The sequence below is a fragment of the Falco naumanni genome, chromosome 10 (assembly GCF_017639655.2).
Source record: "Falco naumanni isolate bFalNau1 chromosome 10, bFalNau1.pat, whole genome shotgun sequence".
NCBI lineage: Eukaryota > Metazoa > Chordata > Aves > Falconiformes > Falconidae > Falco > Falco naumanni.
Genome location: NC_054063.1, coordinates 26,600,480 through 26,620,625, shown reverse-complemented (window position 1 = coordinate 26,620,625; position 20,146 = coordinate 26,600,480). Strand labels below are relative to the sequence as shown.

At 43.7% G+C, this 20,146-nt stretch overlaps 1 protein-coding gene across 1 annotated transcript; it reads left to right on the top strand.

Annotated features, from left to right (window-relative positions):
* Positions 1 to 2,744: 2,744 nt before the first annotated feature.
* On the top strand, positions 2,745 to 18,224 carry NPEPL1 (aminopeptidase like 1). The gene is made up of 12 exons (XM_040608691.1): positions 2,745 to 2,951; positions 3,936 to 4,121; positions 5,281 to 5,451; positions 8,056 to 8,145; positions 8,827 to 8,908; positions 9,103 to 9,245; positions 9,803 to 9,880; positions 13,495 to 13,595; positions 14,251 to 14,374; positions 15,554 to 15,730; positions 16,413 to 16,523; positions 17,325 to 18,224. The coding sequence occupies exons 1-12, from the start codon at positions 2,802 to 2,804 to the stop codon at positions 17,481 to 17,483; spliced, it is 1,572 nt and encodes a 523-aa protein (XP_040464625.1). The 5' UTR covers positions 2,745 to 2,801; the 3' UTR covers positions 17,484 to 18,224.
* The last annotated feature ends 1,922 nt before the right edge of the window (positions 18,225 to 20,146 follow it).

Sequence of the window (20,146 nt, the reverse complement as noted above, 5' to 3'; positions counted from 1 at the left end):
ATATATTCTTCATAATTAAATTAAAGCAGCAATGACATGACATATCTTTGAAAAAAGTAGTAACTTTCTATAGCACGATATAACTTGCATTGTCAGGAGTTATTTCCCATTAATTAAGCCTATGGTATCTTAACTCCACTGAAGTAACTGGCTATGTATTTTTTATCCAAATTCTGTTAAAAGGAAATGCATTTTTAATACACAGCAGACGAGGTTAAACTCACATGTCGACTGTCCTGTGTAACTTGAGCTGGAATTTATTGAAGCTGGTTATATCGAGGGGAAAAACAACCCCGCAACAACAGGCTTCTAAATGATCGCAGGTGTCTAGCTTATGATGAGTCAGTCTAAGTAACTATCAGCAGCTAAATCAAACCTTTATGCTGTGCCTTGTAAGAGTATCTCTACATGGCATGTTACAGAAGGGGTACTATCTGCACCATTGGGCAATGAAAGCCCAAAAAAGCCACTGCAGCTGAGGACTAGCTTGGCTTTCATAGTAGCTGCAGCCTACTCAGGTGTTACAGGAGCAAGATTTGCCTGAACCTACTGACTGCGCTTCTGTCCAGCCCTGTATCATCTCTGTGCTGCTGCAGAAAAAGCTGGTACACTCTGTGCTGCAGGTTGTGGCCTCTACGTGGTTGCTGGATTCTTCTTCGCTTGTACTGAACCTCTGATTCCTTCCAAAGGAACAGAACGGCATTGGCAGAGCAGCTCCCAAAAATCTGTGGCTCCTCACTTGGTGGGAATGACCTATAAAGCTGTTGGCTTGTACAGAACCTCTCCATTAAAATGCATGCAAGTGTCCAAACATCAGCTGCTGCTCCTTGTTAACAAAAGTTAATTCTACTGATACGTGAAAATGACGGTATTAAAAGCGCACTGTAATAGGAAATTTATTTCTACCGCAAGACTTCTCTAGGTACTGAAAAGTAAAACAGAAGAATTAGTTTCTTGCTTGGTGATTTTTGGAATGTGCTAAAAATCTGAATATAATTGATGCAGTATTTGCTGTCTGCCTAGGTTATGTTGATTTAAGGTTTGATTTTATGAAACGCCATGAGACGAAGGAGTCTTACCTCCTTTTCTTAAATCCCTGGAAACCTTGCTTTTGGTACAGCCTGCAAAATGTAAGTTCTTGGATAGGTGACATTTGGGGGGGAAAAAATATATGTTTACTTTCTAAAAAAAACAAAACAATATGAAACAAACAAAAGAAAACCTCAGGAGTCTTCCTAGATAAATTTTATTAAAACAGGGAACCCATTATGATTTTGCGTATTCATTATGATGGATTATGTAAGATTATGTTTTGGTGGCTTAATTCCATAAATACTTGGAGAGGATCAGTGACTGGAGTGGCCATGGAAGGCTGGTCCGTACTGCAGCTTCCACTGGGGCTCCTACAAGCAGCAATGTTTGCAGCTGCTGTTGGTGGAAGGCGTGTTGGAAGTTTCGGTGCTGCAGATAGAATTGATTTTCCCACTCAGTCTGTTATCTTGACCAGGACCCTTAACTATAATGAAGGAAGGACCGAGGGTTAGGCGAGTATTTCCTACTGCTTTGTTTACCTTTCATTTAACGTGGATCCGGGGAGAGCACTGTATTGATGCTCTTGCAGTAGCAGTAATAGCAGCACTTGTGACTAGGAACTTACTGCTGGTAGAATTTTGGGAATGTCTCAGTCCTGAGAGAATTGCTGTGTGTTACTGTCGTTCATACCTCGCATGCTGTCCATGTATATTGGAGTAACATTGAACCCCTAAATGCTTTATGTTCTGTGGCTCAGCAAAGAGACTCACAGCAGCTGGAGCCTGTTGAGTTACCCCCTCCAGGCTGGGGGGATGCACGACTGACCTCTGCAATAGATTTTCCTAGATCTTTTATTCAGGGTTATTTTCAATGTAGCAGCAATAAAGTTTCCATAATGTCCCTTCAGAGACTGAGTAAGACCTTACTCCAAGGAAGTGTTTTCTGTGGCATTCATTTTTTTTTTCTTTTTAGATACGTTTCCATTACACGCAGCAGCATTTGCTATCCCGGTTAAGTGGACGCACACCCTTTCTGATGCTGAGGCTTTCCTAGCTGCCGGTTAACGGGGATCAATTCCTTACTGACCTCACGTTAGTAGGAGGCGCTGGGAGAACGGAAGATGAAGATAAATACCCGATTATATTTACATTTACTATTAAAGCTGGTGTTTGGGAACATTGTTTCTGTTCAGTGAATCCCCGTGCTGTACCGCAGAGCTCGTTCCAGCGGTTTGCTCCCTCTGGGGTATTTTCAGGTCTATGGTTTATCCCGCATTTACTTTCGGGAGAAGAGGAATTCAGCTTTTTTCCATTTATCCCTACGTAGTTTCTCGCTTTCGAAATGTAGCGGTTCCATGCTGAGGGCACCGCCGGGGGAAGGCGGGCAGGGGCGCAGCGCGGCTCCGACCGTGAGCGGGGCCGGGGTCCCGCACTGCGCGCGCCCTCCCCCGCCCCGGGAGCCCCCCGGCCTGCCCGTGCGCTCCCGGGCCGAGCACAGCGGCGCGGCACAAGGCTGTTCCCCAGCACGCCGCGCTATGCCCGGGAAGGGCCCCGCGCCCCCGACCCGCGCTCCGCCGCCGCATCCGGGTCCCATCCGGGTCCCGCGCCCCGCCCGGCGCGGTGCCGCCTGCAGCGCCCGCCCCGCCCCGCCCCGGCGCGCTGCCCGCCCCGCCGTGGTGCCCGCCCCCGCCGAGCCGGCGCCGGGCGGTGGGGCGGGGCGGAGCCGTGCGGGCGGGCCGGGCCGGGCCGAGCCGGGCCGGGGGCAGGAAGATGGCGAACGTGCAGCTGCAGTTCCAGGCCAGCGCCGGCGAGGCGGACCCGCAGAGCCGCCCGCTGCTCGTCCTGGGCCAGCTCCACAACCTGCACCGCCTGCCCTGGGCCCAGCTGCGGGGCAAGCTGCAGCCGCGGGTCACCGAGGAGGTGAGGCCGGGCCGCGGCGGGGGCGCGGGGCCCCGCGCACTCCGCCTGAGGCGGCGGCGGCCCTGCCGCGGGGGGGTGGGGGTGTCGGGGGGGGGGGGAGCGCGGCCCCGGCGCCGCCCCCGGCCCCCCCGAGGCCGCGTCTCCCCGCCCCGGCCCCCAGCGGCCTCGCGGTACGGGGGAGGCGGGGGCTCGCCGGGCCTGCGGTGCCTGCGCGGCGCCGGGCCTGCGGCCGGCGGGGACGCAGCCTGCCGGGCCCGTGGCACGGCCCCCCGCAGCCGGCCGTGACCCCCTCGGAGCGGCCCTTAACGGAGAGATAAAGGGGAGGCGGCCTGCACCCCCCGCTGCGCGGGCCGGCGGGAGCCTGTTGCTGCGGCCCGTCCCCGCCCGCGAGTGAGGCGCTGCCGCCCCGTGCCCGCCGCGGCGCCGGAGGGGGCTTCACCCTCCGCGGGGTCCGCCCGCAATTAGCGCAATTACCGACATTACCGAACCGCGCCTTCCCCGGGGCTAGGTGGCGAGCGGGGCGCCGCGGGCCGCTGGGGCTCCGGCGGGGGTGTTTGCCGGGCTCCCGGGTCTCTTAGGACAATATTTAGCCTTCGTGTCGTTCTGTTTGTTTTTAATTAAATGGCTACGTGAAACGAACTGAGGACCAGTAGATCAGGGCCATCTATTTATCCGTAGGAAAACGTTCTCAACTTAAAAAAAAGCTCTGAAGCAGCTTTGCACTAAATAGTGTGAAATTAATTAATACAGCTCAAAAGAGATGCTTGTAATGGGAAGCACGTTTGCATTTTCTGGTTAATAAACAGGTTTGTCATCTTCCCTGTTTCCCTTCGCTAGACGTTATTGCTTCTAAAATTGGGGGCACAGTTTCTTTGTTTCTGATACCTAACACCCCGTAATTAGAGTGCCAAAACGTGGTGGGAATGAGATGGGAAGAAAAGTCTGATGGAGTTCTTTGTCTTTAAATTCTTCTTTCCTCCCCAGATCTGGCAGGCTGCTTTAGGCACCCTGAACCCAAACCCCACCGACAGCTGCCCTCTCTACCTGAATTACGCCACTGTGGCCGCTTTGCCTTCCAGGGTCAGCCGGCACAACAGCCCATCTGCGGCGCAGTTCATCACCCGCCTGGTTAGAAACTGCCTTCCAGGAGGCGTCAACAGATGTATTGTTGTAAGTGGCTGCTTGAAAATGTCTCTGCTGGAATGTCTAGTCAAGTATTTTCTCGACTTTTCAGATCTTAGTGGTATCCAAGGAGACTGGAGGTGGGCAAGTTTTGCCGATATAATTATACTGACATTTATAAGTGGTTTTGCGCTGATGCGTAAACAAGACCAAACTGTAATAGCTTATGTGTGCTCAAGCAGTTGGAGGGAATTAAGGTTGGATATGTATAGAATGTCTTCAACTACAAACGTCCATGCAAAAGGGCTGTGGCTAGATAGTGGCTTTTTTTGCGCTAGGATTTACGACATCAGCACATGCTTTAGAAGACTGACGTAGCCTGCGTGCAGGGTGCTGTGTCTATATTGCATAACCCATGTAAGGTGCCTCATTTGTGCTATTCAGTGAGTTTTACAAGTCTTGATGCAAACGTGCTCCAATGTGAGTCCTTTTGCAGGACAAGCTCTTGGACTGCTTTGGTCATCTTCTGTATGAGCCTGATGAATTTGTTATATGTTTCTATGGCTTCTCCAGCTTTCTAGGTTGTTAGAGAAGACTCATATAATCAGTGTCAGTAATAAAATCTAATTATGCTCTTCACTTGGAAAGCTTATTTGTAAAAGTAATAACTCTACTTAATTTTTTCTCTTTATGGTTAACTTTGAAAATGTTTATCTAAAGCTGCTTTCCATTGGTAGTTTCTGTAATGAACTTCAGAAAAATACTCTGCATGTTAAAAGCTTTTGGGTTAATATTGGCCACGTTCTCATATCATGTCTCTCTTTGTTTCATTTGTTTGGAACACATACTAGTGGTTCCCATGCTTTGCTTTTTTTTTTTTTTTTTCTTATGTCTTGATCTGTAGGCTAACCTGTGTTAATTGCAGTAGTATAATTAAAGCAGTGCAGCTCCCTTGTAAGGATGTACTAATACCCATGGTCAAGACCAGCAGTGTAATTAATTTCCGTATGGGAAATTAACTGAACCAGGTCAATGTGGTACTGTTCATACTGCCACTCCATCCATGCAAAACATGATGTATGTCTTGATTCAGACAACAGTCATCCTCCCCCCACTTCACCAGTAATATCACAGATTACAGATCCTTTTCAATGTAGTCTTTCACACCCCTAATGATGTCTGGTTTGTCATCTGGCTGGTGTTTCAGATGGTCTGTGAGCGGTCTGAAGTCTTCGCTTCTGCTTGTGCATTGGCCAGGGCTTTCCCGTTGTTCACACATCGGTCCAGTGCATCAAGAAGCACAGAGAAGAAGACTGTAACAGTAGAGTTTTTTCTGGTTGGACAAAACAATGGACCTATAGAAGTGGCGACGCTTAAAGTAAGATTTTGTTTATTTCCATCATCAGTTTATTCCCTGAAATATTTTTTTCTTCAAATCGTTGCATGCACAAATACATCTGTCTCTGGTTACATATGAAATAGGTATTGTATCTGAAGTAATAAATTATCCTAGGCCAGAGTTCCCTGAAGTTGATCAGTTCACAGCACCTGGGAGTGGAAATACCAAGCATACTACTGCAGCAAAGACTGAAGGTGTTACTCAGAATTTAGATTTCAGGGATGGGAAACACTGAACAGATAGCACAAAGAAAATGTTTCCTTTCTCATGTTTAGCATAGGTGCAAGTAGTGTACTTTTAGCCTGTAATATTACATTGCCTTCCCTGTGTAGGCTTCTCACTTTCTTTTACCTAGGCACAATCTGTATATGGCTGTGCAGGTGAATATCACAGTGAAGTCATTAAAAGTTGCTTATTCAGGGATCACATGTGGCCTCTGCTGTTTCTGTTTGATGTACCTCTTTGGCTGAGTGTTTCTGGCAGAGCTGTAGCCAAAAACATGACCCTAAGAAGCAATACAGCTTGGAGATGAGCTATACGTAACAGTTAAATATGTCATAAGTCATCTTTCAATAGTAGATAATCAAAGTCTGTTTCCCTTGCACCTGACTGTTGCAGAGAGGAAATGCCACATCAAGTACCTTTTACTATGCTAGGTTATTCCTTCTCAAGATCCTAACTTAAAAGCCATCCCAGGTTTGCACTTAAGCCTTTGAGCAACTTTCTGTTCGCTGTTCCAGGTTATGTGCTACAATGATGAGTCAGTGAGATTAAAAAAATCCCTTACAAATTTTGGCAATGGATTTAACTAAGGATATGGTGTTGCTGCATCTGAAATTCACATAATTGTAGCTTTAGGGGTCTGGGTTTTTTTCTTTCAGTGTCTTTTCCTCCGTACTTTGTTCTTACTCTATGCACTGATTTGACCACAGCAAATGATGCCGGACCAGTTTTCAGGAAAGTGACAGAGACAGAAATGCTCTAAGTACAACAGTTGATCGCTCAATTTTTCCATACCCCAAATCAGAAAAAACATAACTGGTGTCAAATATAGTTCCTTCAGATAGGTAGATTCCAACCTACTTGGGTTATTTATAACTTAAACACAAATCTGAAATTATTTCTACCTCCTCTTCTTCCCCTTGATGTCAGTGCCAAAACTTTTACTGGCTTCCTCTGAGCTAAGTTTTCACCCTTTAAATTCAACCAGCACCAGACAGGTAATGTAGAGCATGGAAGAGACATGTGGTAGGTTTTTCTTTAGTTAAAATTCTCCCTTGGCATGTTGCTGCATTTTGCACCTACTGCTTTGTCCAGGATACTTTATGGTGAGGACTAGTAGGGATTGTCATAGCTTTACAAGGCCCTTATTAAAGGCTGCCATTGTCTTGATTGCCTTGAGTACCCTGGAAGCCAAATGCAGGCACAGCTTATTTCTGTAAGTCATAATTGTTTCCCTTAGACTTGACCTTTGGGTTTAGAGCACCTCCATGTACCGGCATGGCCTTAGCGGTGAATCAGTTCAAGTCTAGCTTGGCTCCTGAGGACGTCCTTATCCCTTTAGGGGAAGCAAAGCAATCAAAAGTAATTGTAGGGAATCGGGCACCATTCCAAAGTAAGCCAAGGTTTATGAGTCTGCTGGGATACAGAATGTATAGAGTCCTTTGGCCAGGCTGGCCAAGCCAAACTTCAGATACCTCCTCACGAATGACTGTCCAACACATCTGATTCCTTTGAATCTCATCTTGACTCACCCTTTTGCTGTGTGTGGTCTCCAGTGTAGTGTGGCTACTGGTAAGTTTGAACAAAGTTTCGTTCCACCTACTCTTTTTGTTTCAAGTCGTTGATTTACAGGAGTTAAAAGTTGAAGCTTAGTGTCTGGTGCCCTGGTCCTTTTTGCCAGGAGGATCCTTCTTTAAGGAAACAGCCTCGGCATGCTCACTGTCGACCGTGTTTTCTGTCCAATCCTGCTTAGATGGGTTTTTACTCAGTCCAGATGAGGGTCAGTCCAGTTTGCCGCAGGAGTGAGGAAACAGATGCATGTGTGCTTGACGCAAATCTGAAGTAGTCCATGTTCCCCATGGGCCTGCCATATAGAACATCTTACGGCAGTAATCTTTATTGCGTTCAGCCACTCTGCCTGCCATATATATAAACTCTGCAATTTCCCATGTTGTAAATTATAAAATCCCTGCAGGTTTCCAGCCCAAGCAGCCTGCTAGCTCATTGTGACTTCCTGAACTTCCTTCCTCTTATCTTCCCTCCACCTCGCATGGCAGCCTTGGTCTCCCTTTGATAGTGAAGGCTACTAATCTTGCAGTACTAGTTCACTGTGGGAAGGGATACAGTTGCTTAGAAATTAGAGCACAGGGAAAAATAACTTAACACATACAAAAACTGGTGGTTAGCTTGGCTGACATTATTTAATACTGTACAACTGCCTGTGATCAGTTGCAGTGAAGCATTAATGTGCTCCAGAGGAACCACGTGTCTGGTGTAGGCTGCACAGGACTAAATGTGAAGCTGTGCAGAAAACCAGCCAAACCAAGGCCAGTTCTCATGTGTCCTCACTTCTTTTCATAGTGTCTGGCAAGTGCTACAGAAGGAGTCAGGCTGGCTGCTCGAATTGTGGACACCCCATGCAATGAGATGAACACAGATAACTTCCTGGAGGTAGGTATTACACCTGATGAGTAAGGGTTACTAATTGGAAGTCTAGACTACAGTAATCAAGAGGTAGTATTGCTATCTCTTAGCAAAACCTGTATGTCAGCAGTGGGAAACACATCAAAAAACTTGTCCAAGGATGCTGGGGCTATTTCTTTGGCCTTTAGTATTTCGTAGAACTTTGCTAAGTTGAAAGGAGGCAGAATGTGCAGCTTTGAGGTAAGGCACTGGGAGTGAGGTTAGGTCATGACACTGTCTCCTTTGCCAGTGCTAGTGTTGTCTTAAGCCTGATGGTGATAAGAGTTTCTGAAATTATGGGACAGAAGTTGACGTGTTTCCACATAAGTTTCATCATGAAAATCTGGAAAACTATTGAGAATGAAAATGTTCCTGTCCTATTGCATCATGATCCAATAGAGTGAACAGCTGGCCTTTGCCTCTGAAGATGTCTTTTACTGGCTGAGCTTAAAGGTCAACGTTGTATTTCATGCCGTAGTAAGTCAAGGATGTCTCAGTGGAATCAGGCTATTGGAAAACCAGTACCACTCCTAAAATTGTGCACGCTTGTATGTGTATGCATGCAAAAATCATGCAAAACCCTTAAGTGGGTGCCCATATGTGTGGAAAGACACAAATGTGTCCTTCTGATGCCTGGCTGACAATGTCCTTTTTGTTTTCATGATTAAGGAAATCAGAAAAGTTGGCAAGGATCTTGGGATTACTCCTACCATTATTCGAGATGAGGAGCTGAAAGAGAGAGGCTTTGGAGGTATATCTTGTTGAAAATTCAGCTTTTTTCCTAGCAGTTAAGTGGAATGTTTTGCCTTCTTTGTTGTAATGTTTTACTTGCACATTTTTAAACAGTTTTATTGTCCATAAACTGAGATGTTTGACAGAAAATAGCCACAGATTTCTCCCCGCAGTCTTTTTTCCCCAGGAGTGGTTTAATTCTGTGTTTTCCAGGTATCTATGGAGTTGGCAAGGCAGCTCTGCATCCTCCAGCCCTAGCAGTTCTCAGTCACACTCCAGATGGTGCTACACAGACCATTGCATGGGTGGGCAAAGGTATTGTGTACGACACTGGAGGACTCAGCATTAAGGGAAAGGTACATAAACACTTGTTCTTCTGCTGCCTTGGCTTACCATGTTGTTTTCTGATGGAAAGTATTCAGTTAATGTCTATAGGAAACCAAATATATTTATTTGAGTAGACACTTGATCTACTGTCGTCCATATGGACACAAACTATCAGGAGAGAGTACCAAATAGGATTCAAGGAATGCTTTACAGAGCAGTTAAAGAGCTACCTGATATTTTGCCCTTTAAGCGTTGCACACTGTTAGGAGAATGCTAGAAACAAAGTTGTTAAATGGGTATTGGATCTATCTCCAGAATTAGAAATTAGGGTTGGCCTCAGTGCGAATCTTGTGAACAACCTTTTTTCTTTTCTAACAAATTAACAGCAGAGGTTTAGTATTTTCCAGTTCTAAGGCAAGATCCACCAAGAAGCAGATGCATGTGTTCTGTCTTTCTGTTATGGTGGAGCACTGTCAAAACCAGAGTTACAGAAGCATCAGAAATGCTAGTTTTATTTAGCAGGCGTTAACTGTGAAATTCTCTTTAAAAAAAGAAAAAAAATAATTCTATGGTCCTGTTTAAACAGACTACTATGCCTGGAATGAAGCGAGACTGTGGTGGAGCAGCTGCTATTTTGGGTGCCTTCAAAGCCACTGTAAAGCAAGTAAGTAAAATGTGTTAATTGATATCATGTATCACAGCATTGCCAAGGAGCAGTCTGGCTTTTGGATATATTCCCAGATATGGGGGCCAGTCTAATCCTGAAGTTCTGACCTACCACTGCTATTAGTGACCTTGCGCTGCTCTGCTTTTTCTGCTATTCCAGGAAAATATTTCAAATCTTTACCAGGATCTTGAGAATTGTGAGAAATTCCTTGAGTGCTTTTTTTTTTTTTTAAGACTCCTTCTTGAATTTCAGGGTTTGTTCTGTGGACTGAGTGGTTTCTAGTTCCTTGAATCAGATTTATACTTGAGTTATCCAGTGCTGATTTTGTTTAAGCTGCAGGATTTGAGGCGGCTTTCGTCACCTTAGCAAAGAGCGGGATGAGTGACTCTGGGATATGAAGTCTGTCCATATTCCAAATCCTGTGCCAGTTCTAATATTAACCTGCTGGGGAAGTGGCAACTCTAGTCTCATCAGGGCCTGCTTTTAGGTTTGCTGCTGTGGTCAGAAAGTAGTAGGGGAGCTGAGAAGGAGCCAGGTATTGAAATATGAAGAATTAAAAAAATGCATATTGTGCTTTAACAGTATGAACTGGGGAAAAGAAGTGGCTGCTGCCAATAAAACTCTGCCCTCTCCACAAATCCAGTGACTGAGTCTTGCTGACAGAGCAGCTATTGCCTCCAAGGAGTATCCGAAGTTCAAAGAACATTTACTGCTGAAGATTAATGCATAGATCTGACAGAAGGTCCAGGGGGTGATCAGTGCCAGATTCCCATTTCTCAATAGTTCAGCTCTGTGTCTTGGCCCTAGCAGCATGTTTGATGTGGAAAGATGGTAAACTTCACAGATATCTGCAGAGACTTAAAATTGTAAACTTCACAGTTATCTGCAGAGACTTAAAATTGAAAACAGATTGGCGAGCTGCATCTCAGGCAAAATGGCCAACTTTCCGTAACGAGGTCCTCCAGAAGGTTAGATCGTGCGTTTGCAAGGGAGGAGAGCTAGAACTTAGACAGTGGTTTGGGAGAGTCTGGGAAAGCCATGAATGCAGTACATCCTTTTGGTGATTCAGTCCTTGTTTCCAAAGTAGGTTTGTGTGTAATTATCTGCACTGAGAGAAGTTGCATTTGCAGTCGCAGTAGGTGTGAATGTAAGTGATCTGTCATTTCGTGTGCAATTATTGTAACAACGAATAAACTGGCAGTGATATGTTTGGGCAAACTGAGCCTGAAAAAGCTGTCATACCTCACAAGAAACCTGTGCCTTTTTATGTAAAAACAAAAGAATGATTTGCTGCTTGATTTTAAAACATCATGTAAGAAGACCTCTTAATGAAATCCCTGCAGAAGACGTATGCAGGTAGGCAGTGAAAAGAATTTGTTGTTGTTCCTGTTTCAAGACTTTTTTTTTTTTAAAAAAAAAAAAAGCTCTTAATAATATAAAGCTGGCAGAGGTTTAAATTAGCTATGCTGTGTCACAGAGACTGAAGTTGGAAATGCATGTTGGATAGAAAGCTCAGTGGGAAGAGGGGCAGAGGTTATCCATCTTCAGAAAATATCTGCCTACATGCTGTTCAACATTCTATAGCGTTATTTAAAAAGGCTTTGGATAGCAAAATTAAGGAAATGATTTTTTCCTAGAAAGATGCATTTCATCTGTTGTGAGCTTTCCAACACAAGGGAGGAGAGAAAAACACTCACTTAACATGCAGGATCAAGAAGGATTTCAAAATTTTAACATAGTGAATCCTGCTGCTGAAGAGCTACAGGCAGAATGAGATACAGGAAAAGGCAACTGGTACTGGAAGCAGGTTTTCAGTTTTTGACAGTAGATTAATCACATCTCTTGCTTGGAGGAGGAAAATTTGGTACAGTCCAGTTAGAGATGAATGGAGTGGGATTTTTGCTGCCCGGACTGTTTTGGAAAGAGCAGTCATAGGTGGAAGGTTGTCTCATCAGCAATGCTGTTTGCCCGCTGGCTGGGCTGGAAACTGCAAAGTTACTTTATAGCTTCTAGATGCTGCCCGTTACTTTGAAAGGTTTTGATTTGCCTTTAGACTTTAGAATGTGAGCTGATTCAGCAAGTCCAGGTGTCATCAGCCAGGGACTTTTATCAAGAGATTAACAGTAAAACTGACCCTGGTTTCCTGAGGAATTTGGCATTTTTAAAGCTAGTTGTCCCAGTTGGGGGGAAACGATGTTATTTGTTAAATGCTGCTGTCTCCCTTTCCATTCCTAGGATCCCTCTACACAATGCAGCTGTTGTATAAATAACAAAATCATCATACATTTTAAAAATATCATCCATAACCATATCAGCTCTTGATTTTAAACCGAAGTAATCCAGAATGGGATATGCCAGAAGAGAGGAGGCTAAGGGGAAAAAAAAAACCCTTTGAAAATGCTGTGTCTTCCAGCACAAAAAAAACCCAACCCAAATTCCTCTTGGCCGTGGGTATTTTTGGTTTTACACGGAAAGAGAGAAGATAGATCCTGGTAGCATGTGTCTGACCTGTGGTGCAGGTTGGATGCTGAAGGGCAGTGAGCTGTGTCATTGGAGTTCCACCATGTTTCAGGATTGCCATGATCAAAGTTACTTTCCAAAAAAATACTCAGAGGTGGAATCTGTTCACCTGGGGCTTGGTGTTTTGTTTTGTTAGGGAAAATACACAGTTCACAAATGGCTACATATCAGCATTTATTATTTTGTCATTTTACACTATTACTGTAGGCTTTTCCCCAGTGTGGCAGAAATAATGGGAAGGATCTCCGTTTCTCAAATGGCCCCAGCTGTATCATTGTTGTTCCTGGAGACTAAATAAAAGCAGTGGAAAATACAGGGTTTGGAAAATAATCCCAAGCATCCTGACTGGCTGTGTAATGTTCTCTCACAAGCCTTTGTAATTGTCACTTTGAAAGCATCCTTTGTTTGGATCTTTCCTTTGTGGCTACAAAAGGTGGAGTTACATGGTCTGGATATGTTTTTTGCGATCTGTATTGTGAGTCAACGTTAAGAGTTGTATCAAAGTTAGGTGAGTGAAGTGGCGCATCTTTGGAGATGTATTCTGCTGGTTTTCATACAGGGGTACTGTACTTAGTGACTTAAGGTTTGAGTTTGGTGTGCCTGGCACTTTCCTGGTGAGCTCAGTGGGCTTTGGAGTTGTGTTTGTGAAGATCTGACTAGGGCTGGCTGTAAAGAGCTGAACGTGCTCTTCCCAGGGAATCAGGTTTGACTAAACATAACCCCCGCCAGCTGCATCTGCACGTTTCATATAAAAGATGTTTTAATTCGGGTACCTTGCCACTGAGAGAAGATTGCACTGATCACTGTGTAATTGACAGGGTCTTTCTAGATCCCTTCCCCATTTTTCTGTCACATGCATATAGTCTTTTATTTACGCTGCAGTGAGAACTGTAAAACCAGTATTAGATGTTACCTCCTCGCCCACTTTCTGTAGCTCTTGGCCTCAGCTTCAAGATATTAGACATTCCTCACAGATTTCCCATGTAATTATTGGCATTGCTGTCAAGAAGTCGGAATTCCTCATTGATTTCAGTCCCAATAAATCAGCTTGATGTGAATCAAAAGCCATTTCTCTGCTATGGTTGTTACAGGGTTTTAAAGACAATCTTCATGCTGTTTTTTGTTTGGCTGAGAATGCAGTCGGACCACGTGCAACGAGACCTGATGACATTCATGTTCTTTACTCTGGAAAGTAAGATTGTTTCTATCCTTTTCACAGAAACATTGAGAGGAAACACCGTGTTTGGTTCTGTTCATCTGGGTACCATGCAGATTATGAATCTGTCCCTCATCAGCTTCCCTAAATATTAATAGTATTTCAGACAGCCATAGTAGTGAATTTTCAATGTGCTTAGAGTTTCCTGTTAGGTATGTAAACACACGTCAAAATACATATCATATATCATGAGCTGAAGTTTTCTTAAAGCACTGGGGTTTAGGCATTTTTTCCAGTACAACCTGTTTTCTGTATCCATCTGTAGTCTATACTGTCTCAGTTGCAGAGGCAGGCTACCGTTGTATAAGAATCTCTTCTTGTTTTAAGCAGAGTATCGTTACCTCTTTGTATGGTAATAATTTGTAAAATCCCAGCTCGACGTGCTAGGCGTTACACAGCCCCAACAAGCAGACCCAGCTGTGAGGACAGTACTGTTACAACCCTTTTCTATCTGTGCTCGCTCTGGATGCTTGCAGCTGGGTACAAGCAGCCATGCAGACTTGCAGAGTCAAATAAGGAAGCACGCTGGGTTTGAGTCTGCTTCCTCATCCACTGTTCTAGTCCAGGCAGATGAGTCTTAACTTCCAGCCTGAAGTACAGCAGTGTATTAAATGCCCTCTCTTCTTCCTAGAACTGTGGAAATCAATAACACTGATGCAGAAGGTAGACTGATACTGGCTGATGGAGTAGCTTACGCGTGCAAAGATCTTGGAGCTGATATCATTCTTGATATGGCCACTCTTACTGGAGCTCAGGTACTGATGCAGAACTGCTAGCAGATGGGGTGAATCCTTCAACTGTCTGCACATTACACACCTCTGTGCCTCTGTCCTGCTAGTCTTTGGGGGGAAAGTAGGTACTGTGAACTGTTGTGCTGGATGGTGGCTTCCTAAACTTGTGTAAGAGAAAGTTGCCAACAGCAGCCCCAGTAAACTGTAATCCATCCTCTGTGCATGTGACGTGCTTTGAGTGTGTTACATTTATATCTGCATTACTCAAGCAGGTTTTGGGGGGGTTTATGCAACCTTTTTGCTTTTGTATACTTAAAGAAAAAATGGTATTCTTCTGATGGTATTAGCAGCTGATGTAAGTGATCCAGAGCTCGATGTTTGCAATTCAGTAGCTCTATGATTAGCAGAACTTATTCGCTGATAGTGATCAGGAATTTTCTTCTCCATAAAATAGCTTACCTTGGAAGTCATACAGAGGGTGATGCAAGGGTACAAATTTAATGCTATTAGTTTATGAAATCTGTTTTATAGAAAAGTTCTATTGACAAGCAGTGATTCTTGTGGTTTAATTTTCTAGAAAATGAATTGGTCTTTATATCAGGAGAAGAAATGGTGGCAAATTTTGGAAGTGTGTATTTTGCATACATTGGTGTAAATGTCAATTGTTTGAAAGCTTCCCATCATTGTCCTACTGGAAAACTGGTATGATGGTGACTTTTGGGTTTTGTATATTTGGAAGGAAGCGACCTTTCCAGTGAATGAGGATGTTACATTGTGTGATTGACACACATTGCTGTGGTATCCTCTGTGTGTGTGTGTTAGATGTTTTATTTATAATTTGTTGCTGATTTAATTTTATGTCTAAGATAAATAATTGTAAAGTGATATAATTTGCTTGCTCAGTAACAGCAAAGAAGTATTTTTGTCTTGACAGTGTATGAATGGGCCAAGCAAATGCAGACTATTTCACTGCAGAATAAATCTTCAGAAATTTTAAAAGATTCAGCAGTACCTACAATGTCTTTGTCAACATTTGTAACACTAACTTCTTGTGGAGTGATTTTGAGTCTTTTTTTTTCTCTTTTTCTTGGTGGTTTTGTTAGATGGAAAGCAGCTGTTAATGCTGAGAGGTAATAATGCAGAATTATCCCGCCCAGCACAGTTAAGGTGACTCCTTCCTGATTTTGTCTTGTGTCTCACTAGGGAATTGCTACAGGAAAGTATCATGCTGCTGTCCTTACCAATAATGAAGAGTGGGAAAAGGCTTGTGTTAAAGCTGGCAGGAACTGTGGAGACTTGGTCCATCCTCTTGTGTATTGCCCTGAGCTCCACTTCAGTGAATTTACCTCTGCTGTAGCTGATATGAAGAACTCTGTGGCAGTGAGATATCTTTTTTCCTTTTAAATTTCATTTTTTACAAAAAAGCATGTGTTTTCTATGTAATGTGCTGACCTGTTGATAGCTGGCTGAAAGCCCTTCATGTGGGTTGTGATCTTTTAGAAATGGACCATATAATTACAGTCTTCAGGGTCTTTCACCTGGGGATTTTGCAGGCTGTGTCACTGCCCTGGTATTTAGTGTCAATTTTAAACAGGGTAGTCTGCTGCAAAGGTACCTTTGGGCTGCTTGCCTCTTAAGCATGGCCTTAAGATGAATGCTAAGTTTCTGGGTGGGCACCATTTAAGAGGTAGAGATGGGCATTCCTCAGATCATACATAACCAGCAGAGACAGTAACTGGGAATGCAGAAACCAGGAAATTGGGGATAGAGGCATTGGGAATTACGGCAGCTACTTGTGCTATGCTTGAGAGTTACAATGTCCGGTTAAGTTCCAAAAAATGCTACAGAAAGCAGCTTGGGCAGAAGAGGAGTTGAGCAGGGCCAGACTGCTACCAGGGATTAATTCAAAGGATTTACAGTATAGCTGGTTTGCAAGACTCTGGTTTAGGGCCATCATTAAGCTTTAAGCTAGATTTAGGCAACTGTCTTTTCTGTAGGTAAGGATAAAACATGGACATTCTCTTTTCTTGCAAGACTGACTGTATTTTTATTACTTCTGCAGGACCGAGACAATACTCCAAGCTCCTGTGCTGGGCTCTTTATTGCTTCTCACATTGGCTTTGACTGGCCAGGAGTCTGGGTCCATATAGACATTGCTGCGCCTGTTCACGCAGTGAGTATGTTCATACAACTTCTGAGTCCTCCCTGGGCAAGCGGGCTGCGTAACGGAACCTGCTTGTGCCTGCAGATACTCTGCATTCAAAGCAAGAGAATAAGGTGGAGAAGAGTTCTTCTGAAAAGCGTTGACTCTTCATCTGTGTTAGGAATGTCTTTGTTTTGGTAGCTTCATCTGTTCATGTTTTCCATCTTGGTTTTAAAATAGACTAATGGTCACTTTAATTGGCAATATCTTTATCATTATTATTTTCAACAGCTTGCCTGCTTTCTGTTCATGGTGATAATCCATTTTCACCCATATTGTTTTAAAATGATTGACTAGAGTCAATCATCCTGCCTGCTGACCTGCAGCACAGCAAACGTTTGCTTCCACCCTTTGATGGGATTTGTGTATATTCTTTTTTCTAAAATACAAGCCAATTTACTTCTCCCCCACTGCCCCTTCTTTTTTTAAACCCAACTTGCCCAGCTTATACTCCAAATCCATTCTCATGCTAGATGGAACATTCCCTGCCCTGAACAGTGCTAGCATAAATCCATGCTCGAGTCAGCGTGAGCTCTGTTCTTGTGTGAATCGACTGATATGTTGGTTTAACCTGGCTGGGACGGATTCCAGTGGCTGTAAGGATACAGAAGCACAAGCTGAGCAGGCTTGCCCAAGACCCTGAGTATTTTCTGTGGCCGTGTGCCATCACTGCTCTTCTTGAGTGAGTAGGTAAATTAAAATTAGGTTCAGATTATACAATCTGAATTGTGAACTGTTGTGTGGTTTTGTGTTGTGTGGTTTTTTTTCCAGGGTGAACGAGCTACTGGCTATGGCGTGGCTTTGTTGCTGTCCCTGTTTGGAGGGGCGTCTGAAGACCCTTTACTAAACATGGTGTCTCCTCTTGGGTGCAATGGAGACTCTCCCACTGAAGACATGGAGAGAGACTCCAAAAGGCGGCGCCTGGTTTAATGCGCCCCCAGCCCTAAGTGACGGGGTGCATGGGTTACCTCACTTTGCACTGATTCATTCTCAAGCAATGAAAATGTCACACATCAGAAATTGCCATTTTTTTTACTATCATTATAAGATTTATTACTTGTTTCTGATAAAAACAGCCGGATTTAGTGTTTGGTTGTTGGTTTTTTTTAAATTATTGGTGCACACAGTTGCTGAACAATATCAGTGGTGCAGAGTCCAGGCTCAACTAACTGTATCAGGAAGAGGGCACATACTCCTCAGCTCCTCACAAAACCTGACTAAGTGCATTAATGCATGAGAAGCTCTCTCTAGTCTGAAGAAGCAACTGCAGCTATTGCTTACAAAGCCTTCTGAATTACTTATATGTGAGGTTTCGTCAGATGTTTCTGCAAGGCCCCACTACATCTCAGAACACAGGACAAGGAAAAAAACCTCTGTAGACTTGGCTTATTCAGTGACAATTTAGCTTAGCAGCAAAGGAGATGTAATGAGAAAAGGCCTATAGTTTTAATAAGGTGCTGTTTCCGCATGTTTAATGTTTTTCTGACCAGTAAAATCAGCAAGAGTGGTCCAGAATATATCTCTATGTAAATCTTTCACATACAAATTACAGAATGTATTCATGTTAAATGAGGAAAAAAAATTAGAGGGACTGTGATTGAGTAAAATTGGTTTACAGAGTGGCTTCTTGCCACTTAATGAATTTATTATTAAAGCAGCTTACATATCCCATGTGACGTTTCATGGTGGTGTTTATGTTTCTGAGAACACAGAGTGCTCCAGAAGTTTGTGCATGACATCGTTACTCTTCAGATTCCTTTTCTCAGTACTTGTACATCTGAAAACAGACCTAACAGAGTCACAGCTTACACCGAATGGTTTGGGGCAGTTGTGTTGTGCTGATTCACGTAGTTTGTTTGATTCAACAGCAGTCAGGGGTGCGTGGTATTAGTTTCTGTGTAAGGCAGCCACAAGGAGCTTACAAGCACTAGTTTGGCTTGGCCACTCACAGGAGATGACTTGCCCCGATTTATTTATGTCAGCAGCAGAGCTGGGAGCAGAGTGACCAGGTTTTAGTCAGTGCTGGTCCCTGCCTGGTGGTTCAAGCGTCAGCCTTTGGAAACATTTCTTGGCTCAACCAGAGTGTTGATGGTGAAAAATCCCACCCAGCACACACTTTTGGCTGCTTTGCAGATACAGTCAAGCTGAGTTGTGATGGATTACACCTTTCCCTGTGTCGGAGGTGATCTCTGGAGAGAACTGGTGCTAGGTTTTAGATGGAGTTCCAATAATGAGCCACACATCTGGTCTAGGCATGAGTCTTTTTGATTAAAGACTTCATGGAAAGCTTAACGCAGAAGGGAGAAGAAACATTTTTCATTCTGGTTTTGTTGGCTATGTTTGATTCTTAGACAGAATATAACTTTTCTTTTTTTTATAAGAAAACCCCGGAACTTCATTGCTTCCTATATCTGCTCTTCCCTTGCTGTTCTGGTTCCCTGGTCCACTTGATCATAGTTTTAAGAGATCTACGTACAAATGAGTTCTGCCTTTGGTCGTTCTAGGCACTCAGTATAAAGCACTATCTGGTACCAAAAACTGTTGTGGGAAGTGTGTTGATGAAGAGTTATTTTCATTACGGGTTCAGTCTGACCACTGAAGCTAATGGCAAAATGTTCTAATTCCTGCGCTCTGAAGTCAAGTCTTCAATCTCCATCCAGTAGAAACACTCTTCAGATTAATAAATTCTAATTTTTAAATTTAGGGGGCTGCCAAAATGAGGCAGATTTTTACCTTAAAAATGGCCTGCAGTTTTGTGGCATATGGCTAAACTCTAATGTTATTCGCTGGATGCAGCAAGCCCAGATAAAGGAGAAATTAGTTTTTGATGACTGACTATAATATCCAATTCTGTTGTGTCTCAAAACATATCATTCTGCTGAATTTAATTTGGAAGGCACTTAATAGAAGTCATCTTTAAAAACAAAATACCTAAAATTAAGGAAATATAACATGAAATACCTGAAAAGCAAACAGGATGAATATTTAGGAAATAAAAACCTGAAAACCAGCTTAAGTTTGCTTAAACAGAGTAAAATAAATCCATCCAACATGTAATCGTAGAAAGGACTGATGCTTCCTCTGTTTCAGAGATACAAAATAAAAATCAAGGCCCCTTTTTTTTTTTTCCCCCAATTCCATAATAAAATCTCTTGCTATTCCTGATGTACATTATTTCCTTCTGTTTAGATAAGAGGTGTATTCTCTAAAGCAGAAGTTTAGGACCTACACAAGACAGGGATTGGTGAGCTGTATTTACCAAATAAATGAGTCTCTCCTGCCTTTCACAGAGCTTGCACATCATTCCCATTAAGTTCACAGTGTTTCTTAACCCCCTAATGAGCAGAATTTTAATTCCCTCAAAACCCAGTTCCACCAGCTGGATTCACGTACCTACTTGGGTGCTGGGCAATTTGATCTTCTGCTGCAGGATTTGCCCTGAAGTACCTTGGTATGAGACCTGGAGGCAACCTACAACAGAGGAGATGCCCAAACTGCCGTAGAAGTAGCAGATACGCAGTGCCAGAAAGTAATGTGTGGGGTAGTTACCAAACAGCAATAGGTGTGTGTTGAGCAGCAAGGCTGGAGTTTGG